We start from the raw sequence: 27,766 nt of genomic DNA, 5'->3' as shown, positions 1-27,766 counted from the left end.
CCACCTCCCTCCGGAGGCCCAACCCCTCCCCTTTTTTTCACCCCCCCTTGGCTCATTTCCGGCCGCCGCTGCTACCGCTAGCCTGTAAGGAGGATTCGGCAGAGGGAAGAAACAACAGCCGCCATCTTGTTTGTGTGCTAGGCTGGGGGGGAGAGAGGGCGAGAGGGAGCGGGCGAGAGTGGGCAAGCGGGACGCCGGGCTGAGTGCGAACTGCGGGAGCCAGAGTGCGGAGGCGAGCCGGGCCGAAGAGAGGCGGCAGGGGCTGAGACAGTGGCAGGGGGCCCGGGGCGCACGGGCTGAGGCGACCCCAGCCCCCTCCCGTCCGCACACACCCCCACCGCGGCCCGGCAGCCGGGCCGGCGTCGACGCCTAGGGGGGACCATTACATAACCCCGCGCCCCGCGGCGCCTTCGCCCGCCGCCGAGGGCGGCCCCGAGCGGAGCCCCGGGGGGCGGGCGCTCCCGGCACCTGGCCGCCGGGGGTGGGGGCCGTAGCGGCGGCCGTATTTATTTCTGTGCCGCGGGAGAGGAGGGCGAAGGAGGAGAGCGCGGCGCGAGGAGAGGCCGCCTGCGCCGCCCGCCGGAGCGGGGCCTCCTCGGTGGGCTCGGCGTCGGCGCGGGCGGGCGGCGCTGCTCGGCCCGGCCCCCTCGGCCCTCTGGACCGGCGAGCTCCGCGCCCGGCGTCCTCGCCGCGCCTCCGCCGCCCGCCGCGCGATGTGAGGCGGCGGCGCCAGCCTGGCTCTCGGCTCGGGCGAGCTCTCTGCGGCCATTAGGGGCCGGTGCGGCGGCGGCGCGGAGCGCGGCGGCAGGAGGAGGGCTCGGAGGGTGGGGGCGCAGGTCCGGGAGGGGGCACCGGGAGGAGGTGAGTGTCTCTCGTCGCCTCCTCCTCTCCCCCCTTTTCGCCCCCGCCTCCTTGTGGCGATGAGAAGGAGGAGGACAGCGCCGAGGAGGAAGAGGCTGATGGCGGCGGCGGAGCTCCGAGAGACCTCGGCTGGGCAGGGGCCGGCCGTGGCGGGCCGGGGACTGCGCCTCTAGAGCCGCGAGTTCTCGGGAATTCGCCGCAGCGGACGCGCTCGGCGGATTTGTGCTCCTGTGCCCTCCTCCGGGCCTGGGCCCAGGCCCGGCCCCTCGCACTTGCCCCTACCTTTATCGAGTCGGCATCCCTCTCCAGCCACCGCGACCCAGCGAAGAGAAAAAGGAACTTCCCCCACCCCTTTCGGGGGCCGGCGGAGCCCCCCAAGCCCACCCCAGGGAACGGGGCGGGGAGCCCTGGCCGAAGAAGAGATTTCCCGAGGATTCTCGTTTTCCTCGCCTGTATCTCCGAAAGAATTAAAAATGGCCGAGAATGTGGTGGAACCGGGGCCGCCTTCAGCCAAGCGGCCTAAACTCTCATCTCCGGCCCTCTCGGCGTCGGCCAGCGATGGCACAGGTTAGTCCCGGGAGCCCTGGCCTTCCACATCCCCCTTAATCTTTTTTGCTCCGTGCACCCCTCTTCTTCCATATTTTCTTCCTTTTTCTTTCTTCTTAGTTCTCTGTTTCTTCATTAATCAGAGGTGTTTGAATGAGCTGGTCGAAGACGTCCAGTAGCCCAACCATTTTCTTTGCTTCCTAATACATTCGTTGCAACACTATGTCATATAGATGTGTGTTCTGGAATTAGAGCTCTTGAGTGGTGCTATGGAAATAGCCTTTATTGTTGCTCCCATGCAGTTTAATTTTTGAAATGCCAGTGCATTTGTGTGTAAGGGCTTTTTTAATGCAATTTTGCTTTGAATTTTTTGTTGTTGAGAAATGAGGAATTGCGAATCCTTTCTCCTCTATTGCACTTATTCTGTTTTCTCTACTTTCCACTCTCCCTTTTCAAGGTTTTCTCTTTTTTGAACAGGATTTTCCTTTGAGGATGAGAGTATAAAAAATCTTGATTTTATTTGTGTGTATGTGTGACCCAAGATTTCAGGTTTGACGTTAGGTTTAACGTCAAAGCTGAAATTCGGTTCGAATTATTTTACCTCCCATTCCTAGCCTCCCCCCCCCCTTTTTTATTTGCCTTAAGAATCAATATGGAGCGCAGTTCATTTTACATCTTCCATTTCTTTGGTGTGAGACCAAAATGTCTGAAACTCTGGGGTTTTAGGTTGGGGGAGAGCAGAGGCATTTTCTTTGCAGTTTGTACTCACTTTCGGGGTGGGGGGGCAGTGGAGATAGCCAATTGTGTGAAGTTATGTACTTGGAAATCAAAATTAGGAGTTGTAAGGGTCCCAGTCATGAACTGCAAACATAAACTGATTGTACAAAAGTTTAAAATGTGCATTAGGTTCTGTATTTGTGTGGTTTTGTTTTTTTGTGTTTTAAACATACTTGGAGGTCCATATTTCAGCTTAAAAAAGCTCAGCCATTCTTAACTTCACTCAGTTGTGGACCAACCCTTTTGTCAAGGGAAATTCAGGGAGACTTCCCTCCATCACTCCCTCCTTGTAATTAGTTTGGTGCTGTCCTGATGGCCACCGACCTTCTTTTTTGCTCTCATAGTTGTTTGAGGTGCCAGGATAATGAAGAGGGAAGAATGGCTGGCCATCTGACAGTCCACAAGATGTTCTCCCCCTTACTACGGAGCATCTCTTTAACTCAACGTCATCCCTCCATCTGCCAGTGAGAGTGCATAATGGAGTTAAATGTACCCTATGAGTTTGTAGAGAACTTCTAAAGCATGTTTCTAAGTAGGCTTCGTTTCTCAGGGTGAAAATGTAAGGATGTGTGGCAAATGCTTTGGATTCTTTGCTTTTATAAGAAAAATGTGTCATGAGTTTAAGATAACCTGCAGATTGAAGATTTTTGCAGTTTTCTACTTCAGACTTGTAAAATTGGCAATGCAGGAACTTTGATCTATTCTTATTCCTTGAACTTTCTGTATTCTTCACAGATTTTTTTTTTCTCTTACTTGCCTTTTTTCCTCAGGACTGTTACATATATCGAGTATCCTATTTCTTTGCACTTACTAAAATGTTCCGGAGGATTTTCAGATCACCTTTAGACATATTTCTGTCTGTATGTTTTTGTTATTTCTTTAATTTTTGTGTAATGTAGTAATGAATTTTGCATTTGAGTTCGGTAGTCACTTGGGATGTTGCAGAGAAAACTTCTTTCCTGTGTCACTTTGATGACCCTTGATTTGAGCAGCTTAGTCTTGGAGTAATGCAAGGCCTGAAAGGAAAGCTGTGCACTCTTGTTCAGGTACCTCTGTTCAGGTGCACTACTGTTTTCCTATTTGATCTGTGTACTTAGCAACTTTAGCTAACTCATTTTAGTAGTGTCTCACCTGTCTGGTACACAAAAACTGGTTCGCTACTTGAAATATCTTTGGATAATTAAGAGAGTCCTAAATGTATCAAGTGGGTTTTTAGAGTAAAAAACTCTCGACCTTGAGATGAACTCAATTTTAGTACTAAGGATTTATCTTAGTATTAGTTACCTTTTTCTAAATTTTGTGATGAGAGTTGATCCCCCTGCCCAAATTAAGATTGTACTCTAGGAATTTTTTGGTGTCAGTTTTTAATCCTAATCAGTCTGGGTTTTGGCCAGGGAGCGGGGGATGGAGGGAGAGAGTGAGGGAGTTATAAAGAAAATACTGTCCCATTGTGAACTTAATTGAAGTTGGTGATTTTTTTTTCCCCCCAGCCAACAGTGTGTAGTATAAGTTGGCAGGGAACTTTAAACAGACACACCTCACTTCTTAAAACTTGAAGTTTTCAAAACATTTCTACTTTTTGACTTTTGAGTTATTACCTGGATATTTTATAAATGTGAAAGTAAGTTGTTTTTTGGTGATTGACTAAGAATTTTATCTAGAACTAGGTCAAAATGATCCCAATGTGCTAGACATCAGAAACTTTTTATTTTATTTTTTTTAATGATTAGGTCTTGTTATTTTAGTAGTGTAAGCGTTCCTGCCACGAGTGTTGGCATGTGCCAGTTTTACAGGAAGGAAAACTGGAACCCAGTTGGGTTGACATACTAATGTGTTAACAAATTAATGTTTAAATTCCAACTTCTGGATTATTTAAGGTTAGCCACTGATGGCAGAATAAAAATGAATTCTCAATGAGAAGTCAAAGATTCTTCTAAAACATTCCGGATTGATTCAAATAACTTGAATTAAGTTAAAGTTTTATGTGTTGGAATGGGGAGGAAGACCCATTATTTTAGCTTTTGCATCTTCGTGTTTCCTGTTTCAGTATTTGTACTTGATTCATTGAAAATCTTATTTAACCTGGTATGGTTAGATCAGAACTATTTGATAAGTCAAATGACTGCGTGTTCTCCACCCAAAAAAAGATGGTGAAAGCCATTTGTAAAAATACTTGGTAAAATTACTGACCAGGAAAGTTAACAGGTAAGTCCTGAAAGTAGTTCTTGAACCTATTTCTAGTAATAATCTGAGTGATGGGCTTGATGAGGATGATACAGTTGGTTTCATTGTTCACTGGATATGTTCTGTCATCGCTTTGTAAACACTTAATGCTATATGCACTGAACAACAGACTCTGGAAAGATGGCTGATATTGTGAGGATCTGGCATGTTAAATAAGGATCTTTCTGGTCTTGGTACCAGTTTTGTAGTCCTACTGTGTACTCGTGTCAGAATTGGCTTGGATTTTATGCCTGTTTTTCACTTCAAAGGAACAGATAGGGCAGATAGTATATGTAATATTTATGTAATATTTCATTTCAACCACTAGATTAATACACATAATAGGGAAATGGCAAGGATTTTTTTTTTTAATGTCATTTATATTTTCTCAAAACACTGCTGTGGATTAATGGTTTATTATCTTAACCAGAATATTTCTGGTGGAGGCCATTTCTTTTCAGTTCTTAAGCCTATGATACTGTGTTTTAATTTTATTTTTAAGGCGTGCATGTTTATATTAAAGTTCTCCTGGGGTTTTTCTGTTATGGCTCCTTGGTCCAATGAGGTATTGCTGACCTCAGTGTTAGGTTGCAAAACATTTTATTAAGTGCCTTGGACTCTGGCAGTTGCCTATTCTCAAGGCTTTGTAAGTTCATTTATAGGGCTTCAAGAAGGCTATATGTGATTGATAGTGAGATAAAGTGACTTTTGTTAAATTGTAAACAGTATACGTGTTACATACAGTATGGGTGCCCTTTTCCAGCAGAAATTCTTGTCTGTCACAGATGTAAGAAATGTATTGGCGTGTCTAGTGAATGTATAATGGAGAGAAAGGAAACACTTTCTGCCTTTGGTTGTCTTTTTGCATTATTTTCTGTTTTACTTTGCTTTTCCACCTTCTTCTTAGTCTATTCTATAAAAAGCAAGAAAAATTGAAACAAGAAGTTGAAAATAAGTGCCTAGTGGTGTTTGTAGGGACATTAAGTGGTAAATAGGAAAGGGAAAAAAAAGAGTAGGAAGAACGTTGCACAGACAAGTGGGAGTGTAAAATACCTCTTCCTGGTATATTTACAAAAACAGCTCAGGAGCTGTTCTGCCAATTCGTAACAGCCAACAATTAATAGAAAAGTAGGATATGCTTGTTTCGTGTGTATTTTGTGATTTTAGGGTTTTTTCTTTGAGAATTTCTGAGGTTGAATTTTTTAATGTGGCAAACATATTAGAGAAATTAATGGGCAGGTTAAAACTTAAATTATACCAAGTGTAAAAATTTTATTTTATTTTATTATTATTTTTTTTTAAGATTTTATTTATTTAATTGACAGACAGAGATCACAAGCAGGCAGAGAGGCAGGCAGAGAGAGGAGAAAGCAGGCTCTCCACAGAGCAGAGAGCCCGATGCGGGGCCCGACCCCAGGACCCCGGGACCATGACCCGAGCCGAAGGCAGAGGCCTTAAACCACTGAGCCACCCAGGCGCCCCCCAAGTGTAAAAATTTTAAAACATTGAATTTTGCAGATGATTTTTTCATGTGATGGGTGTTAGTTTTCTTGTGAAATTTTGGTAGGAAATTTTTTATTGCTTAGTTCTCATAGGTTTAAGAGAATGAATTTTAAGGTGTTAAGCTTCTTCTGAACAGTCAAGATATCCTTTGTTTTTAGATATAGGTCTTATTTTACAAATGCTTCAAAAAGCATTTAGGAGTAATTTAGTTGAGAGAGAGAAACAAAAACTAAAACTCCTAAAAAAAAGTGAATGGTTAAGAAAAGGGGTTTTTGGAGAGGCTAGATTTCTGATCCCAGACGTGACTTTATTATGAACTGTGAACCTTGGGCCAATTTCTTAACCTCTTTTTCTCAGCTTCCTCACCTGTAGTACCCACCTTACAGGATTATGATGAGGAATAAAAGAAAATTCTCTTTGTCAAATGTTTAGGATGGAGTGCTTGCTGCAGTGTAGTATGCGCTCATTGTGTTGAGGGTTTTTAACCTTACTGGCTAAATATATAGCAACAACAAAGCAGTGGTAAAGATTTTTTTAGTGGATTTATAGATAGATTGGATAAAGAGAAAGCCAAGTTCATGAAGTTCAGAGAGTAGTAATCTTTTTTTTTTTTAAAGATTTTATTTATTTATTTGTCACAGAGAAATATCACAAGTAGGCAGAGACAGGCAGAGAAAGGGGGGAGGCAGGCTCCCTGCTGAGCAGAGAGCCCGATTTGGGGCTCGATCGCAGGACCCTGAGATCATGACCTGAGCTGAAGGCAGAGGCTTAACCCACTGAGCCACCCAGGTGCCCCCAGAAAGTAGTAGTCTCAGAAGTAAAGCTTACGATACAGTTAGCCAGTCTGCTCAAAGATTAACTTTCTGAAGAGTTTAAGAATACAGTAGCTGAGACTAAAAGTAGAAGTACTGTATGTCCTGTCATACAAGGTGTTTTGTATATGTAAGTAATTAAAATGGAAATTAAGTATTAAGAGCATAACGAGAAATCAGAAAGATTGTTCTTACTAGAAATGCTCAAGTTAGAATGGCATTTTGCTAAAGAACTGTGTGATTAAACATTACTTTTTCTTTTTTCTGTTTGCTTATCCCTGGGTCTTTAAAGAGTTTCTTAAAAAGGAAGAGGGAGAAGAAAAGAAGGAGCAGCGCAGTGCTTTTCAAATTTTTTTGACCACACCCAATAAGAACTGCATTTTACATGGAGAACTAGAGCCCCTACCTCAGCAAGTGGACAAACTACTTCCCTTACTACCTGTAACATACTCTGAGGTTTTCTATTATTTTTTTTTTAAGTTCTGGTTGTGACTCACCATATTGATTTCATGACCCGCTATTGGCTTGTGACCCACAATTTGAAAAATACTGGCTTAGAAGAGTTGACAACTTGGCATTCATCTGTATTGGACCAACATTTTCTGTATACGGGGCATTTCTCCTCAGTGCAGGGAATACTCTGTTAATCAAGACAGACATGGACCCTTCCTTCCCGTACATAGCACATAGATAAGGGGATGAGAGTGATATTTAAGACTGACCAACATTATGTTTGCAAAGGACCGTGTACAGTGAGAGAAACAGGGGGGCCTATAAGCTGTAACTACTGTTCCTCTGGTGGCTGTCTTTGAAGAATTGGTGTCTGATCTTGAGATCTGAAGGATAGAATATAGGATTAGTAAGAGTGCTCCCAGGCTGGGAACAAGAGTATGGCCTGTTCAGGAAACCTATTAATTTCCATCTGACCGGGTGGACTGGTGGAATAGCGAGATACAACCATCATATAGGTGAGCATAGAGCCAGTTATGCTTGCCTTCTAATTCTTCTTGGAGTTCAGATTTTTCCATTTTAGCTCTTTTAAAAAAGATTTTTATTTATTTATTTATTTTTTTTTTTTTGCCAGAAAACACTTGCATTAACACATGCACAATTGGGGAGAAGCAGGCTCCCAACTGAGCAGGGAGCCCAATGTACATCTTGATGATTGACTTGATGATTGACTAAAGTGAGGAATGCTTTGGAAAGGAACAGGGAAAAATACGAAATAGGGAGACCAGAGAGATGGCTGTTTTAGGATTCCAGCTGTGATGAGGGTGGCCTGAATTAGTAGATGGAAAGCTGTGGAAAGATTTGAGGAAAGTGGGTGACCAGCAGAACTTAGTGATTAATTACACGTTAGGATGTTGTGATAGAGGAATCAGGGGTAATTCCCAAGTTTCAAGTTTGGGCAGCTGGATTGGTGAGGTTGCCATTTCCTAAGATTTCAAACATAGGAAGTGAAGTACTTGTGTATGGATGGTGGTGGGGAGGGATTGTGATGAGTTAAATTTTAAACATTTTGAAATTATGTGATTCCCCTGAGTTGAGTAGTCACTGTTTTCATTTGGTGTGTCTTTCTCTCATTTCAGCCAATAAACATTAATTACCAAACATCAATTGCTAGACACTTGGAATTGTAAAAATGAATCAAGGTTGTACTTTTTGTTTTTAAAGCATTTAGGATCTGATGGGGTTGGTATACATGTCCGCACAATTTTCCTGAGTTGTCTGCTAAGTGTTTTTAAAAAGTCAGGATAAAGGTAGAGGATAGGGATTGTTTCTGACAGGGTGAGTTTGGAGAACTGAGGGAAAACTTCAGAAGTGTATTTGAACAGAGGTAGGAGAAGATAACTTACCTTAGAAGTAGAGAAAGTTGGAAGAGTATTTGTGTTTCGGGTGGAACAAATACAGGTGGTTCTAATGTGACTGGAACACAGACTACAGTGTTATGTTTTCACGTGAGACAGGTGGAAAAGGATTTTGGTGTCCTATTATGAAAAGACAGAAATATAGTAAGGAGTTTGACATTTCTTACCATCAGGATAAAGCTTTTATGAACAAGAGAATGACATGGTCAGGGAAAGGGGGGAGACTAATTCTGGTGACACAGTACAGGTTCAGTAGCAAGGAGAGCACCTAATGGCAGGAAGACTAGGGGTATGTCATTTATCTTTTGAAGTGCACTTCCATTTGCCTTGGAAGTTTTAGGTAGAGTGTAATTATTGATGTGGGTTGTTTATTTTTTTAAGGTCCAATTTTGTTTACCAATATAGTCCTAAATGTGGAGAATACAGGAGATAACTCAGAAACCATTCATTCTCTCCTTTTTCTGCACAGATATACAATCTTTAGGATTTTTTTTTTTTTATGGAGAGATTGTATGATAGCTCTGTCACATAGGATCCCCTATAGGCATTTCATTCCTGCAGGACAAACCCCAGTCAAGCAGATGAATCTTAGACTCACTTCCAAGATGTTACCAGTATTCAAAATCAAGAAATGATCAGTGGTGGTTAAATTAACATGCAGTTTAGGTTTAATATGAGCATGTCATTGAGTTGATTTTTAAAGTGGGCTTTTTGATAAACAACAGTGTCCTCACCTTTTAGTTAATTTCATGCCAAGAAGGGTTACCATATTAATAAATTGATGAAGAGCAAGGCATGTAGTCAACATAAAACTTCTAGAAGTGGGCCGGGGGTCACACATTTGATCACTTATAACACTTCATCTTTTGTTTAAATTTTGAGACCTAACTTAAATGTGTTGGGGTTAAGAGTCAACTCCAAGTCAGTCACTTGCCAAAGTATAGGTACACCTTTTGATGTCATGGTTGCAGGACAATGTTAAGAATGCATATTTTGAAATTTGCTTGCACTTCTGCCCTTTGACTCCTTTGGATTTCAAAATTCAACACTTGCTGACATGCATAGCTGTGTGATTCTCTATAACCTAATATTGATCGTCTTCAATCCAGATTTATAGATAACTCACAGATTGTTTCCAGTTGTCTTGAAAAGTATTAGAAGTCATATCTGTTTTTCCAGCATGGATATTTCATTAAATTTTCTTAGTTTTTGAAAAGTAGCTTTGAAGTGTTTGTGCATCTTTCTTTTCTTGATAGGTGGGTTGTTTGTGATTAGATTAGTTCTACATCTACAGAGTATCGAAATACAATTTTTAAATAAAGCACTGAATGAAGGTTAGGAAAGCTGTTTCATTCTAATTAATCCATGAAGTCTGCAAATTTGCCTCATTTTTAAAGGCTGCAATGTTTTAAAATGTCCTTTTTTTTTTTATATTTTATTTATTTATTTGACAGAGATCACAAGTAGGCAGAAACCCGGGGGGTGGGGGGGGGCGGGAGGAAGCAGGCTCTCCACTGAGCAGAGAGCCTGATGTGGGGCTCGATCCCAGGACCCTGAGATCATGACCTGACCCAAAGGCAGAGGCTTTAACCCACTGAGCCACCCAGGCGCCCCCCTACTTTGAATTCTTAACAGTTGCTGAACTGGAGCTTTAGGTGGTACACATCCCATTTTCTTTCTCTCCATCCTTCACCTGTCCCGCTCCTACTTATCCTCTGGCCTTACTGCTGGGTTAGAGGAAAGAAAGGTTTTGAGATCTGGAATGTTCTTTTTTTAAAGCATTTTAATGCCATAGAGTAAACTAAATGAAAGGAGAATCAGGGGCACCTGGGTAGTTCAGTTGGTTAAGCGTCTGCCTTCCGCTCAGTTCATAATCCCAGGGTGCCTGCTTCTCCCTCTCCCACTCCCTCTGCTGCTGCCCCTGCTTGTGTGCTTTCTCTCTTGCTCTGTCAAATAAACTCTTAAAAAAAAGAGAGAGAGAGAGACTCAGTGGATAAATGCTGTCTTCTGTTAAGTGCATTCTTCAGAATTGACTAGTTTTGGAATAGTGTGGATATTAGTATGGGTATTTTGCTTATGTGCACAGTTTAAGAGCAGAACTGAGTTTTTTATTTGACTTCAGTTTACCTAAATCACAAAAATAAGCCTGTTACAAACAAATAATGTTTGGGCCTTGTAAATGGGGAAAAATGTATAACTGGGAAGAGGTGCCATTCAGTAGAGTTAGGTTTTGAGCCAAAATTATTTCAACTGTCACATCCTAATTAGAAACTTAAAAAAAAAAAAGCCTATTATTTATACTCACAGCACAGTGTGCAGTGTGGGATTGTATTGTTAAGAATTCTAATTTTGAAGGTTATGCTTCATTTATGTATTTCATGGTAGGTAGTATTTATCTGGTTTCTCATATTGTGGAATCATCATTTTTGGAAAGGCTAAGTGATGTGGGTATTCATTTTACAAGAGATTACATGGCTAAATCGTATAGCAATATAGAAAACACCAAGGGTGACCTACAAAATCAGTATGTAATAATGAAAGGATGTTTTGACTCAACGCTGGTTTCCCACATAATTCAGTCCAATTTTGTTTTTGTTTAGGTTGTCACATTTCTAATATCTGGTCCATTGGATACACCTCATGTATTCTAAACTTTGCAAATCACATTTAAATCTGTCCTGTTAGTCACATTTGTATCACTGTATTTGGATCGTATTTGTATTTGTATTTGTATTTGGACTGTATTTGTATTTCTTCACACTCAGGTGAAGAAACATTTTACTCAAAGTTATTTTGTACTTGAGCATCATTAAAGGTATTTGGGAACTTTTCAGCCAACTATTTGGTAGAAACTGTCTGCTAATGATGTTGGTTGGTAGATAATTTTTTAAAAGTAAGCAGGAAATATCTTATTGGACATAGTGTGAGTTTATTCAACAGTTGTCTGTGATATTATTTTGTGATAATTTGCTGTAGGATAGTCTAAAAGGTAATAGAATAAATTTCAGATTTATAAATTTCTAACCATAGAGAAAGGAGGCAATTAAGTGAATATTTAGGAGCTTACTTTAATATCTAGAAAAGATACTTGCTGTCTTTTCCTTTCTTACCTCCTCCCCCTCAATCCACTGCAGTCTGGCATTTGCTGTTTGCAACTCCAGTGAACTACTCTTACCCGGTTTAGTAAATATTTCCTAGTATATACATTTAGTAAATTCTTCCTGGAGCATGGGACATGACTAACATTTCTTTCTTGGAACCTGGTTTCCAGGACAGTATTCCTGATGGATGGGCTGGGGAATGTTGGGTTTTAACATCCTTTGATGGTTTAAGATTATTGTCCCTTAAACACTTGTATATTTGATGGTCCCCCTAATGTCCAGTGGTGACTTTTTTCTTACATCATCATGTATTCCTCTAGATTGCCCATCTGGGTAGCAGAACCCTTATATACTCTTTTAAGTCATCCAGCCCGGAAACTTAGGAGTCATCCTTGTCTTTTTTCTTAACCCCCCTTCTGTAGTCAGAGTTCTTTTGATTGACATTTTGGTGCCTGTGCTCATTTAATACATCTGCTCCAGGATCAACTGCTAGTTTTTGTCACTTCTCCAGCAGCAGTCCCCTAACCAGTCTCTCTGACTCCAACACGTCCGTCCAATTCATTCTTTATCTTGTTTGCCTGAGTGGGCTCTAAGAAATACAGGTTTGTTCATATCATATTTTTGCTTAAAGTTCTTCAGTAGACCAATTTTCTCTACTCTTAGCTTAGGGGATCTTCTAGGTTTCTCATGTTTGTTGAACATCTAAATTTTATTCAGCTGATGTGAACTAATTTCTATGAAGGGCAAGTTGAGATAGGGGTCTGAGAAGAGGATTTATTTGAACCTTCATTTTTTCCCCTTTCCTTGAAGGAAGAGGAAGAATTCGAAAAGCTCAGTAATAAGCATGAAATCGAGACTGGTCAGTACTAAAACCCACCATCCTGTAGGATTTCCTAAATGTGACATTAAATTTTTTAATTATTTTTTTCCCTTACATCTTCATATATTTTGCTTTTAGTTTGGAACTTGCTTTTCTACTAGTTTTAGACCATGGGTTTCATTTGTTGTCTAGGACAAAGTTGTAGCTAAGGACTCACACTGGAAGTTATCCTGGCCCATCCCTCTGGACAGAAGGTTCTGAAATTTCTCATCAGGCATTCAGATTCTCTGTCACTCAGCCAGGGCCATCAGAATCTTCTGTGTGAGTTTACCTTTTTCAGTAAACACTGTTCCTGTCCCTAAAAACAGAACAACAACAATAAAACTCCATGAAGGAAGTAGAGAAAGTTTTACTATCTCTTGGTGGAAGGGTGACTTGAGCTCACAGTTGGTAAATGAGGTCAGCTTATAGAATTGGGTTTAGACTCCCTGCGCAGTGCCAAGGTATAGATAACAGTGATAGTTGATGGCATTTAGGAATTATAAATGTCCAGAGCTTTGAGGCACAAAGTAGCTTAGGAGTAGTAATGACTGTTAATGATATTAGATGAAATAATAGGGTCTGTTTGATCAAAGTATATATGACTTTTATGTAGTCTTCCAAATTAGTATAGCTGTTGAAAATGTTTGAAGTAGGGGTGGGTGCCTGAGTGGCTCAGTGGGTTAAGCCTCTACCTTCGGCTCAGGTCATGATCTCAGGGTCCTGGGATCAAGCCCCACATTGGGCCCTCCGCTCAGCAGGGAACCTGCTTCCCTTCCTCTTTCTCTGCCTGCCTCTCTGCCTACTTGTGATCACTCTCTGTCAAATAAATACATAAAATCTTTCAAAAAAAAGTTTAAGTAGAGATAAGAGAACTCTTATTTAGTTATAAATACCAATCAAATATAAGTAATTACAGTATGCAATTTTAGAATTGCTGTAAAACATTATTTAATTCTGTGAGTATATGGTAGATCATGTGAGAAATGTAAATATTTATTAAATGCAACCCTTGGGACGGCTGGGTAGCTCAGTCAATTAAACGTCCAACTCTTGATTTCGGCTCAGGTCATGATGGGGTTGTGAGGTTGAGCCCCACATCCTGCTTCCCTGCTCAGCAGAGAGTCTGCTTGAGAATCTTTGTCTGTGCCCCTTCCCTGTGCACATATGCAAGCTCCTTCTCAAATCTTTTAAAAAAATAAATGCAACCCTTATCCTTCAGATACTCGTAATTTGGTAATGGAGTAAGATGCACACAAACATTTAGCCATAATAAAAGGTAGAAGGGGATGCCTAGTTGAGATTGAGAGCCATCTTGGGAAACAGGAATATTGGGATCAATCTTTGAGTTGAAACCTGAGTGGATCTCTTGTAGTAGTAACTACATTTTAGGTCTATTGAAAATACAGGATTGCCATTAACAAAAAACAAAACTTTTATTTTCAGGGTCTATCCATGTAAACCCTCCTGTCTGGCTTCCTGATGGAGCTAAACTTTTTAACGTGTTGGGAAATGTTTTGCATAAACATGAAGGAGCAATCAGATGGAGCAAATTTGTGGCTATAATGCAGGTTAAATTAAAATCCTCAAGATTCTAGGGTCTCCAGTGAGACTTCCATATTCCTAAAGTTGATTTCTCCTCAATGAATTCTGTGTGTGTGGCTCTTATCTACTACAGATACAGTTGAGAAGGGTTAGTGGGAATAATACAATTCCTGAAGTGCCAAGAACAATCCCTTGTTGAAAGTGCCTGATAAAAGTTTGTTCTCATTATTATAAGATTGTTTGTCTCCTAATCAGGTAATGATTCCATTGAATAATAATAGATAAAACATTTTTATGGTGCTCAATATGTGTCAGGCACTATTCTACAAATAACTTAGAAGTAGGTACTTTGTGTTATACAGAGGTGGAAACTAGGCTCTTCTGTGGGTTCTTCAGAATCCTCTTGTCAGGTGCCCTGAAAAACTGTTAGGATTTTGATTGGCATTGCGCTGAATGTGTAATTTTTCTTGTAGTATTCCTTTGGCTAGATTGTCCAGTACAACGTTGAATTAGAAGTGTTTCTCATGGGTATCTTTCTCTTGTTCTGATGCTAAAGAGACTTTTGATGTTGGTCCGTTAATGCATTATTTGCTGTCAGTTTCTGGGTTTTGGAAGGAACCTTTTTTTATCACTTTAAGGAAGTTCCCATCACTTTCTTGATTGCTGTAGTTTTCTGTTGGTTTGGTTTGGGGTTTGTTGTGTGTGACTGGGTATTGAATTTTATATAGTTTTTCTTACAGCCATTGAGATGAACCTTATATTTCCATTCTCCTTTGTTAATACAGTGGATGATGTTTACGGATATTCGAGGCTTCTGATGCAGACCCCTCCACCCTGGATTCCTGACATTATCCCAACTTGATCATTACAGTACATTTCAAGACACTGATGAATTTGACTTGCAGGGGGTTTTTTTGTTGTTGTTTTGGAGTTTTTGGTTTTGGTTTTTACTTATTACGTTCATGATTTTCTTTTCTTGTACTGGCCATGTGATTTTTAGAGTATTCTGTTTTCTAGAAGTGTGTATGAGGTTGAAGTGTCTTTTACTTGGAAAGTTCATTGAGGGGGGGCTGTTGGGTGGCTCGGTTGGGCAACTGTCTTCGACTCAGGTCATGATCCTGGAGTCCCGGGATCAAGTCCCGCATTGGGCTCCCAGCTCCATGGGGAGTCTGCTTCTCCCTTTGACCTTCTCCCCTCTCATGCTCTCTCTCACTGTCTCTCCCTCTTTCAAATAAGTAAAATCTTCAAAAAAAAAAAAAAAGTTCAGTGGGAAATGCCTGTAAAAAAAAACATTTAGATACGGTGTTTTCCTTATGGGAAGATCAACCAATGATTAAGACAGAGACTCACTCTTTTTCTTTCTTTCTTTCTTTCTTTCTTTCTTTCTTTCTTTCTTTCAAGATTAATTCATTTGAGAGAGGGAGAGTGCAGAGGAGCAACGGGAGGGGCATGGGGACAGGGAGGGAGAATCCCTAATAGTATTTTAGGATTATTCAGGCTTTCTGTGTCTCCTTTTAAACTTATTTAAATGGGAAATTTCAACTTAATAGAATAGTTAAAAGGAATTCCCATGTGCCTGTTACTTCAAGTTATTTTTGCACACACATACATGCTCTCCTGCTTTCCTTTTTTGTTGGAGTGTTTTATAGCAAATCCCAGACAAGTGGTTTCACCAGGAATACTTCATATGTATCTCTTAGTTAAAAGGATTTATTTTAACATAGTAACTATGCTATTACCACACCCACCAAAATCGATAATTTAATACTACCCACCACTCAGTCATATTTAATTTTTCTGATTTTTTTTAAAAGATTTTATTTATTTATTTATGAGAGAGAGAGAGAAAGAGAGACGCGCCTGGGGAGGGGCAGAAGGAGAGGGACGAACAGAGAATCTCAAGCGGACTTCTTGCTCAGTGCAGAGCCCAACTCAGGGCTCAGTCCGATGACCTTGAGATCATGACCAGAGCCAAAACCAGAGTCGATGTTTAACTGACTGAGCCACCCAGGTGCCCCTTCCTGATTCTCTTTAAAATGGGTTTTCTTGGGGCGCCTGGGTGGCTCAGTGGGTTAAAGCCTCTGCCTTCGGCTCAGGTCATGATCTCAGGGTCCTGGGATCAAGCCCCACATTGGGCTCTCTGCTCAGCAGAGAGCCTGCTTCCCTCTCTCTCTGTCTCTCTCTGCCTGCGTCTCTGCCTACTTGTCATCTCTGTCTGTCAAATGAATAAATAAAAAATCTTTTTTTTTTTTTTAAAGAGTTTATTTATTTATTTGACAGACAGAGATCACAGGTAGGCAGAGAGGCAGGCAGAGAGAGGAAGGGAAGCAGGCTCCCTGCCGAGCAGAGACCTGATGCGGGGCTTGATCCCAGAACCTCGGGATCATGACCTGAGCCGAAGGCAGAGGCTTAACCCACTGAGCCACCCAGGCGCCCCTAAATAAAAAATCTTAAAAAAAATAAATAAAATAAAATTTCTAAATGAGCAGAGTTTTTTTTACTTAAATGTTCAGCACTAAAACTATGCAGATGATGGGATATATCCTTGTATACTGTAGGGGAAAAGTAGAATGCAAGCTTGTTCATAAAATACGTATGATTTTAGTTTAGTGAATTATGTAAGTGGAAACAGTGAAGGAAATATATCCACATATTAAGCAGTTGTCTTTTCATTAGTGATTCAGAAAAAAAAATTTTTTTAAAGGTTTTATTTATTTGTCAGAGAGAGCACAAAGCAGGAGGCGTGGCAGGCTGGGGGGGAAGCAGGCTCCCCACTGAGTAAGGGAGCCTGTTGTGGGACTCTATCCCAGGATCCTGGGATCATCACCTGGGCCGAAGGTAAACACTTTACCAACTGGGCCACCCAAGTATCCCAATGATATCAGGGAAATTTTATTTGAGACTTTATTTGTATTCCAAAATGCCTAAGACACATTTTGTAGGAGCACAAAATGATTTTTCAGAAGGAAAGAATACTATAAAAATCTGGACTCTGAATCATGCATAGAGATCCTAGGATGTGATACAGAGCAAATTGTGTGTGTGTGTGTGTGTGTGTGTGTGTGTATTAGAACTTCCCATTCTTTTTTTTTTTTTTTCTTTTTAAATAGATTTTATTTTTTTATTTGACAGAGTGAGAGAGCACAAGCAGGGGAAGTGGCAGAGGAAGAGGGAGAAGCAGGATCCCCACTGAGCAGGGAGCCCACGCGGGGCTCCATTTCTGAGATCATGACGTGAACTGAAGGTGGATGCTTAACCAACTGATCCACCTAGGTTTCCCGATTCAGAGCAATTATAATATGACCAGATGCTTAAGTGTGTTGGACATTAGGCAGGGAGTTGGTGTATAAGTGGTGAAACTTTTCCTTCCCAAATACAGAGTCTGGATGCAGGGGTGGGGTGAGGGGTGGTGGTAGGAAGAGGTAGCATGGAGGAGGGGAGAGAGACACAGATCGTTTCAGTGCCATGATAGAATGCTCTTAAGAACAGAAAGGGCACGTAGAGGAAGAGTTGGGCTTCGGAAACAAGGTTAAATTGGACCCAAGTAGATCATTACTAGGTGGTATTTTGTCTTCAAGGGATGGACTGTCTTTTAATAGTATAATCAGTTGATTCAAGTATATCTAATTATTAAATACCCAATAGTGCCAAGATTTGAGAAACCCTGAGTTAATCCATAACTTGCATTCTCTTTTTGGGGGGATTGGGGGTGATTTGTATGTTGTTGAAGGAACTAGTTAGGCATGGTTTTATATCCTGTTCCAGTGAGATTTTGGTTAAGGAAAGCTATCTATAGGCTGAGGTCAGGTGAAATTGAATTCACTCAGATCAGGGACTTGCTTTGTGGCAGGCACTTTGATAGGCACTTGGTAAGGAATGGTAGATAGCCCCTGTCATGGAGTTCACACTTAACGTTCTTGGAATGACAAATCTTTCTAGCACTTGTCTTCACTTGATCTTAGCCAAAAGGCTGAGAAACCATCAGTTCTCTTTATTATTACATTTTAAGTCTTGTATTTCATTCTGAACTTAGTTTGTATGTAGATAAGTTATTTTAATCTCTTCTAAGGAATTCTGGAATATTGAATGGTTGTATATCTTTTTTTTCATGAACATCAGTACAAACTGGGCAACTCATGTAATGGGGTTGTGCTAACATTTAATCCTTTTTCCTTTGGTCTTACTTTAGGTACAGTTCATAGGTGTTTAAACTTGTTGGCATAGCCAAATATTCTCTAATTTTTAAATACATATGTAAAAATTTTTAGCATAATATTGGAAAGACTGTAATACATATAGTATCCCATGGATTGAAGTTTGGAAATATTTAATGTTTATCAAGAACAAAACAGAGAGAAATTTGTGATTTTGATGGTCAGACTAACTTTTATTTTTTCTCTTTGCTTTTAGATTTTGGCTCTCTATTTGACTTGGAGCATGACTTACCAGATGAATTAATCAACTCTACAGAATTGGGACTGACCAATGGTGGTGATATTAATCAGCTTCAGACAAGTCTTGGCATAGTACAAGATGCAGCCTCTAAACATAAACAGCTGTCAGAATTGCTACGGTCTGGTAGTTCCCCTAACCTCAATATGGGGGTTGGTGGCCCAGGCCAAGGCATGGCCAGCCAGCCCCAACAGAACAGTCCTGGATTAGGTTTGATAAATAGCATGGTTAAAAGCCCAATGGCACAGGCAGGCTTGACTTCTCCCAACATGGGGATGGGCACTAGCGGACCAAATCAGGGTCCTACGCCATCTGCAGCAGGTATGATGAACAGTCCGGTAAATCAGCCTGCCATGGGAATGAACACAGGGATGAATGCTGGCATGAATCCTGGAATGTTGAATGCAGGCAATGGACAGGGGATGATGCCTAATCAAGTCATGAACGGTTCAATTGGAGCAGGCCGGGGGCGACCTAATATGCAGTACCCAAACCCAGGCATGGGAAATGCTGGCAATTTAATGCCCGAGCCACTGCAGCAAGGCTCTCCTCAGATGGGAGGACAGACGGGATTGAGAGGCCCTCAGCCTCTTAAGGTAAGTGCAGTTTCGGTTTGTATGCACTGTCAGTATGTTTTTGATTGTTCCCATGATGGAGGGAGGGCTTGAGGTCAGTTACTCATTTATTCTTTACTGTTCATGCTTAATCTTCTTACATGGTGTACCATTTCTCACATATATACCAAAGATCTGTGTTGGCACAAATTTTATGAAGCTCTTACATTAATTTTAAGTAAAACAATTTTTTCACGGTTCAGTGATACTGTATACCTTCAGTTGGTTCCAGCTGATTGCTAGCTAATTCCTGTTTTCTCGGTATTAGAATAAGTATTAGAATATTTTCACAAATCCTAGAGTATTTTTTAATTCCTTTCTAAGCCCACTTTAGCCTTCATAGCCTACTTGTAAAAATATAGTTTTGAGCTAGCTGGCTTTATACCATCTTCAGAGAGACATCACATATTTCTACTACTTGGAATATCCCTGGTTTTCAAGAGGTGTTTATTCTAAAAGATTTACTAAATGTTATTTTTTCTTATTAGTTGATGGACATTAAGGTGCATTCATTTACTCAGAAACCTCAACTAACATTCCAAGTGTTTACTTAACATAACTTTGGTCATTGTTTGAAAGGCTTTTCTTTTTCAAAAAGCCTACTCTTTTAGCTTTTTTTTTTTTTTAAGATTTTATTTATTTGACAGAAAGAGATCACAAGTAGGCAGAGAGGCAGGCAGAGAGAGAGAGAGAGGAGGAGGAAGCAGGCTCTGCCTAGCAGAGAGCCCGATGTGGGACTCGATCCCAGGACCCTGAGACCATGACCTGAGCTGAAGGCAGAGGCTTAACCCACTGAGCCACCCAGGCACCCTCTTTTAGCTTTATTAACTAACACACACTAAACACATTTTTCAAAACTTTTTAAATGTGTTCTTTATGTATAAAATTAAGATGTTACAAGTCTGTATTTGATGTGTATTCCTTTATATTTTTCCTACATATCTATTTCTTTATTTCTTGAAGTGGTATCACTACAATTGCCAGCATCTGGCATATAGTTAGTAAATATTTGTTGAATGAAAAAGATGACTTTGCTTGGAAGGTGATAATGAAGATGGGTAAGATTTTCATAAGGAGTTAAGAGCAAGCTCTCTGTGTAAGAGGAATTACTGAGTAGGTATTGGGACTTTGTGTTCCTGAGAATCATGATGATGAGAGAGTTCAGGGGTGAAATTAAAGACAGTGGGAGGAGATGCGCCTGGGTGGCTCAGTCGGTTAAGCATCTGATTCTTGATCTCAGCAGCTGAGGTTTTGATCTTAGGGTCGTGAGTTCAAGTGCAGTGTTGGGCTCTACACTGGGCATGGAGCCTACTTAAAAAAAAGGGGGATGAATAGGGAGTGGGGAGACTGAGGTCATATTCATAAATGAAAGCCCTTAATTTTTTAATTTAATTAATGAATTAATTTATTTGCTACACAGTAAAGAATATTGACCTCTTAGGGAATGATTCTGTTATCTTTCCTACCTCCTTTGTAGATTTTCCCTTTTTGGCACTTTAATGTTGCTGTGTTGATATGGTTAAGTTCAAATATTTGGAGTGCAAACCAGAATCGAGGAGGTCTTTATTAGGTCCCTCTTCTGGGTTCTAGAACAGAGCTGTGGCTGTTCACACTCCAGCAGGGAGTGATGGGGTGACAGATGGAACCTTCCCTGACTGATCAGATACTTACTGAGCCTAGCTTTGGTGTTGAAGGAAGATAGAGCAGTGAATAAACTTACTTCATAGAACTTACTTTCTAGTGTGTACGTAAGTTACAAGCTTACATATTCCAGGTATATGGTGGGAAGAGAAAATTGAAAGGAAAGGCTCAGGGGCGCCTGGCTGGCTTAGTTGAGCATGTGATGCTTGATCTCAGGGGTTGATCCCCAGTTGTGTGTAGAGATTACTTAAAATCTTAAAAAAAGGCTCAATGATAGTGGGGTTCCATCTATTTATAATCTGAAACACAAATTTCAGGGCGCTTGGGTGGCTCAGTCATTAAGCATCTGCCTTCGGCTCTAGTCATGACCTGGGATCGAGCCCTACATTGGGCTGCCCACTCAGCGGGAAGCCTGCTTCTCCCATTCCCCCTGCATGTGATCCCTCTCTTGCTGTATCTTTCTCTGTCAAATAAATAAGATTAAAAACAAACAAACAAACACAAATTTCTTGTATCAGCATTGTTTCAGGGACTGGATATATAGCAGTGTACAGAACAGACAAAAATAACCTTTTTAGTGCCTCTGTTTTCATGGGATGGAGGAATTCAAATATAAAAATATTATTATTAAAATTTGTGGTTTTAAATGAGTCCTATCTATATTTTAAAGTTGATACTCGTAAAGTACTTAAAGCAGTTCCTAACACAGAACTCTAAATGCTTATTTAGTAAATGAGTTTTGGAGAATAATGGAGGTTTAGGATGAGATACTCAATTAATATACAACTAAGTACTTTATAAAACGAGTTTTCTCTTTATAGTGGGAAAAAAACCTGTATTTTTTTACTGGAGATTAAAATAAAGTTGAGTCAAGGTGTTAAAATTATTGGATAGCAATTCCCTTTCTGTGGACCCAGGTCCTAAAATTACCTCAAAGAGCTGATTATATTCATTACTTTCCTTCCAAAATTCTTAAGAGTTCTAATGATATTTAAGAATCAGGAATTAAGGAAATTTTCAGTGAGACTTGAAGATTTGAACCCTCTTGGCAAATGGCAGTGACTTTTGTACACAGTTCTTTTTATGGAGGAATCTGTGGTTCAGAGTGTGCACGTGGGTTGTGACATTACTACTTAAACAGTGTTTTTCCAAAGCCTAACGGTGGTTTATAGGGAAAAACTTGGGTCATATCCCCCTTTAAGCTAGTGTTTGATCTTAGAGTTAGCATAAGATGAAGGCAGGGTTTTATGTCTAAAGTTATTTCTGACTGATTAGTTCAGGAGGTGCCCTGCACGGCAGAAGAGTGCCGATTTTGAGTCATGCTACCTGGGTTAGCTTCTGGGCTGTTAGCACAGTTGGGGTCCTCTTCAGCTGCATATTGCCAAGCTTCTTGGTGAAATCCTTTCCCTCTCCAGTAACGTCACAAGACATAATCTGCCTCCTTAAAAATGCTGGTGACAAAAGAAATAAGCATTTTTGAAAATCCTTACCCTAATAGCTGCCTTTTTTATGGATGAAGAAAGAGATGACATTAATCATCATAGTTAATGGTATGGACTGTGGAGTTTTACTGCCCAGGTTAACAATGAACTCAGTTACTCACATGTAGCTATAGTAACTTGGGCAACTTGCTTGCTGTACCTCAGATTTCCCATCTGTAGGATGGAAATAGTAAGAGTGGGTGTAACCTACCTCATGGAATTATTGGGGAGCTAAATAATTAATAGAAGTAAGCCCTTTGTGAGTGGTATATTGTAAGGACCTGTAGAGTAGTAATAGTAGTGGGAGCATGTGCTTAGTATTATTGTAGTTCCATTTTTGTGAAGTTCTTAAAACATTTTTATGGGGAGAGGGAGAAATCGAATCTAGATCACGTAAGTTAAGCTGTAATCTTCTAGAGGCGTAGCTCTTGGCTATAACAGGAGATGAAACAACATACCACATGAACAGCTGTTGGCTGGAGGATATGGGGATACCCACTAGTAGAGTTCTTTGGAACTAAGAACTTTTTATTCAGGCAGTGTTCATTAGTATTCTGGATGCCCCCCTCTTAGAAAATAAAAAAAAAAATCTAGGGGTTCCTGAGTGGCTCAGTCAGTTAAGCATCTGCCTTTGGCTCAGGTCATGATCTTGGGGTTCTGGGATCAAGTCCCACGCTGGGGCTCCCTGCTCAGCGGGGAGTCTGCTTTTCCCTCTCCCTCTGTCCCTCCCCCTGCTCGTGAGCACGCTTTTTCTCCCTCTCTCTCTCAAGTAAAATCTTTTAAAAAAGAAAAATATCTGTTCTGTTAAAGAGCTTGTTATGATTTTTTTTAACTTTTTTTTTTCTTAAGATTTTATTTTATTTACTTAACAGAGAGATCACAAGTGGGCAGAGAGGCAGAAGCAGGCTTCCTGCTAAGCAGAGAGCCCGATGTGGGGCTCAAGAACCTGATGTGGGGCTCAAGAGCCCGATGTGGGGCTTGATCCCAGGACCCTTGGATCATGAGATCATGACTTGAGCCAGAGACAGAAGCTTGTTATGATTAAAGAGACAAGATCCAGAATTTTATTAAATAACAGCAGACAGTATAGTTGTGCCTAAATTAGCGTTAGCTCCAACAGCTAAGGAGCTGCTAAATGTTACTAGGTATTTAATATATGCTAGGGTCATTAATTCTAACATCAGCCCTATGGTTTTATTCCTGTTACACAGGTGAGGGAACAGTCAGGGAATGGGTATTACAGAGAACTCTTGTCTTTTTGAATTAAGAGTGCCTGTTGTTGATCACTGTAGTATAATGTCATTCTGTTGTTATGATCCACGTATTAATAGAACTTACACAGGTGAAAACAGATGCAGTGCCTTTATGTTTCTTGCAGTCACCTCCTCACTTACTTGTGACCTTATATAGGGGTGATCATTGCTAGACTAAGACCTGTAAGAGCAGGAACCCTGCCTGTTTTCTATAATTCAGTTTTCATGATTGCTGGGCCATTCACAGACACAGCCTTGGAACATCCTTTTGTTTCGTTTTTAAGATTTTATTTATTTATTTATTTATTTATTTATTTATTTATTTGAGGGAGTGAGAGGAGGGGTTGAGAGGGAGGGAGGAATCCCAAGAGGACTCTGCACTGAGCACAGAGCCAGATGTGGGGCTCAATCCCATGAGTTCCAGGATCATGAGCCAAAACCAAGAGTCACACAGTCAACCTGAGCCAATCAGGCGCCCTATCTTTTTTCTTTTTTTAAAGATTTTAATTTATTTTAGACAGTACAAGCCAGGGGAAGGGGCAGAGGAGGAAGGAGAGGCGGACTCCCCGCTAATCAGGGAGTGGGAAGCTGGACTCCATCCCAGGACCCCGGGATCATAACCTCAGCCAAAGATTATGCTTAACTGACTGAGCCACCAGGCGCTGCCAGTCACCTCATCTTAGAGCATTTTTATGTATTACTTTTTTTTTTTTTTAAGATTTTATTTATTTATTTGGCAGACAGAGATCACAAGTAGGCAGAGAGGCAGACAGAGAGAGGAGGAAGCAGGCCCCCCGCTGAGCAGAGAGCCTGATGCGGGGCTCGATCCCAGGACCCTGGGATCATGACCTGAGCCGAAGGCAGAGGCTTTAACCCACTGAGCCACCCAGGTGCCCCTACTTTTTACTTCTTATTCTGTAGTCCTGGATCTGGGCGATGACAGATCCTAACCTTCCTTTCCTCTGACTCTGGTTACCTCACATGCTGTGAAGAATTGTGTTACTTGGCATCTGGATAGATTGGTATCCAAATTTTGTATGAATTGTGACTGATGAAATTGATATTTTAAAAAAAAGTCTGAGGGTGCCTGGGTGGCTCAAGTGGGTTAAAGCTTCTGCCTTCAGCTCAGGTCATGATCCCAGGGTCCTGGGATCGAGCCCCAGGTCGGGCTCTCTGATCAGTGGGGAGCCTGCTTCTCTGTGATCTGATCAGTGGGGAGCCTCCTCTCTCTCTGCCTGCCTCTCTGCCTCCTTGTGATCTCTGTCTGTCAAATAAATAAAATCTAATAAATAAATAAATAAAGTCTGAACTTCATTTAAATGAATATCGGCTTTAGGAATAATTCCCATTTTCCTTCTTTCCTTTTCCCTTTTGACAATTTTTTTGAGGTGGTAGGAACAGTAATGTCATTTTTGGAGCGCTTCTCTTAAAATTAACATTAGTTGGGGCGCCTGGGTGGCTCAGTGGGTTAAGCCACTGCCTTCGGCTCAGGTCATGATCCCAGGGTCCTGGGATCGAGCCCCGCATCAGGCTCTCTGCTCAGCAGGGAGCCTGCTTCCGCCTCTCTCTCTGTCTGCTGCTCTGCCTGCTTGTGATCTCTGTCTGTCAAATAAATACTGAAAAAAAAAAAAATTAACATTAGTTAGTCATCGTCTTTGCCATGTGATGTTAAAGAGTATTTAACTTATAAAATTTTAAAGTATAAGAGCAATGATTGATCTGTTTTAGAACTTGAATCAGCCAGGAGTGAAGCAGGTAGGAAGGACCACTTGGGATGGTGGGTATTCAGTTTAAGGAAAGGAGGAAGAATCCATTTTGAGAGAAAGACTAATCTTAAATTCTGTAATCTGACAGATTTGAAAGACGAGGGTCTTCTACCCAAATTTACCATCTAGATGGATTTGGTTTTAGGTTTGTAATAACAGTTTGAAGGATAGTCCCAATGGGGTGATGAGGCCTGCTAAACTAAGGCATTGGTATAGGAGTAAGGGGAATGATTCTGGAAAGTAAATGTTTAAGATTTGCTGTAGGTTCTAAGAGATCCCTAGTCCTTATTGTTTATCATTGTATCCTCAGTTATTATGTAGTATCTGACATCTAACTTGGATACAGATATATAACACTGGCATTTATTAAATCTGGTAGGTAGTGGGAAATGTCTGATTATAGATAATTTTGTTTTTATTATTTGATGAATCTTGGAGTCACACACAGGGTATTGTTTTGAGTTACTGTGGTGTCTTCAAATCTTACTAAGGGATATTTTTTTCACTGTGCTGAATATTCCCAGTTATTTTCTTTATATTTGAGGTACTACTTTTATTTTTTCTGTATATTTGCCAATGATAACCCCTGTCAGGTGTTTTCTGGATTCCTGTGCTCTCTAAGTTTCTTCTTTTAATATATTGAAAACTTAGAAAAAAACCTATAGAGACAAATTTTTTTAAGGGTTTATTTATTTGATACAGAAGGGGGGGCAGAGTGAGAAGGAGGCTCCCCACTGAGCAGGGACCATCGCCCCCCCCACCCCCCACCCCGACACAGGGCTCGCTCCCAGGACTCTGGGATCATGATCTGAGCCGAAGGCAGACGCTTAAACAACTGAGCCACCCAGAAGCCCCTGTAGAGTCATATTTAAAAAAGAAAAGAAAAGAAAAGGTAGTCCCCCTGAGGTGTTTCTTGTTTTCCTTGACTAGAACTGTTGTGGCTTCCTGGTCCTCTGCCTTTTCCATTTAGGTGGTTCTCTGTATCCTTGCAATGCAGGTGGGTGGTGGGTAGTTGGACGCCAAGGATCACTTGAGATACAAAGAAGGGAAACAAGATCAAATAATGAACTACAGTGTAGTGGAAATTAAGTACAGTATATTCCCTTCCTGTTATATTTGGTGGGGGAGTACTGGAGGCTGGGGAGATTGGAAGGAGAGGGATGTGGAGATGGGGAGATTGGTTGTATTCTGTCTAACACCGGCCCCAGAACCCTGAGGAAGACAGAAAAGCCAGAAGCCTGAGAGTCTTTGTGGGTCAAAGTGATGAGAAGTGCTAGGAATGCATTACTGCCACTGATCAGCAGTCAGTGCAGTCTGTATATGTGAGACCAGTAGTCCACTTTGGAGTTTCTAGGTAATGCATTGTAACTGGGAAAACAAACGCCAGGAACTGGTTGAAACCCAGTTGTTGGAATCAGATAAGGCAGTGTCTTTGTGAACAGTGTGAACGACCAGATTCTATTGTGGTATATTTGAGTAGAGATATTATGCTTATTAAGAGACATCAAGGTAGCTTACAAGTCACTGTGTTTTATTTTCATAAATAATGGACTCCTAAAAACTTAATTTATTGTCTGCTGGTCTTTTATGGTCTGTCCTGCAGATTTTGTGTCAGAATAGCATTCATTTTATGTCTGTCATGAGTTTCCATGCTGATAGGAAACATAGACAAGTGAAATGTAACTCCCCCAGATGTAAGCTCGTGTATTATTGTACTGAAACAGTAAGTTTTTTACTCTGGATGCTCCCCATTCAGACTGCCCCATTCTTGTATGCTTTCCCCCAAACCTTGCCACTTCCCTCTGGCTTATTCCCCAAGTTACTGAACTCCTAGTCTCTGATCTCATCTGGAAACTGTCACAGTTCTCTAGTTTTTCATTACAGGCAAACCTTTGAAGATGTCATATTTCTATAAATCCTCTGTATAGATATGCGTATAATTTAAAGAACAGTTTTATTCACTGAAGTTCATGAGTTTATTTTATGACTCTTATATTTCTGTTTTCCTGAGTCAACAGGTTCTTTGGTTGATCAGGATAAGGGCAGTGGGGCTACAAAGATAAATGAACTAAGGTTCTTTCCCTTAATGTGCATGGTCTGGGGGGATAGAAGAGGCATGCATTTTATTTTATCACCTCTGTTGTAGTATAAATGCACAAACATTTATTAGGGCAGAAAAAGCTCTTTAGTGGTCTGGAGCAATAGATGCTTCACAGACATGATAACTTTTGAAATTTATCTTAGAGGACGAGTAGAATCTGTAGCTGCTGCTTAGTTATGGTTGTACCAACTAAGTAAGCAACGAAAAATGAAAATTGGACTGCCTCTTGGTGAACTTAGTATTTTATTTTCTTTACAGGTTATCATTCAGAAATCAGATAGGAAGGGAGGGTGTGCCACTGCCTAGTTAGAGGGAAAAGGGAAGTCTTTAAGGCAGATGATAGAGATTTAAGAAGAAAGTTGC

At 40.8% G+C, this 27,766-nt stretch overlaps 1 protein-coding gene across 1 annotated transcript in view; it reads left to right on the top strand.

Moving 5' to 3' along the window:
* The first annotated feature begins 914 nt into the window (after positions 1–914).
* EP300 (EP300 lysine acetyltransferase) overlaps positions 915–27,766 on the top strand; it is a 76,749-nt gene continuing 49,897 nt past the window's right edge. Inside the window, exons 1-2 of the mRNA XM_080811261.1 lie at positions 915–1,428; positions 18,506–19,143. Coding sequence (XP_080667387.1) covers positions 1,335–1,428; positions 18,506–19,143 — 732 coding nt within the window. The 5' untranslated portion in view covers positions 915–1,334. The remainder of the gene's footprint in view (positions 1,429–18,505; positions 19,144–27,766) is intronic.

Source organism: Martes martes, assembly GCF_963455335.1.
Source record: "Martes martes genome assembly, chromosome: 8".
NCBI lineage: Eukaryota > Metazoa > Chordata > Mammalia > Carnivora > Mustelidae > Martes > Martes martes.
Note: the sequence above shows the minus strand (reverse complement) of the source record. Positions and strands in the feature narration are given on the sequence as shown.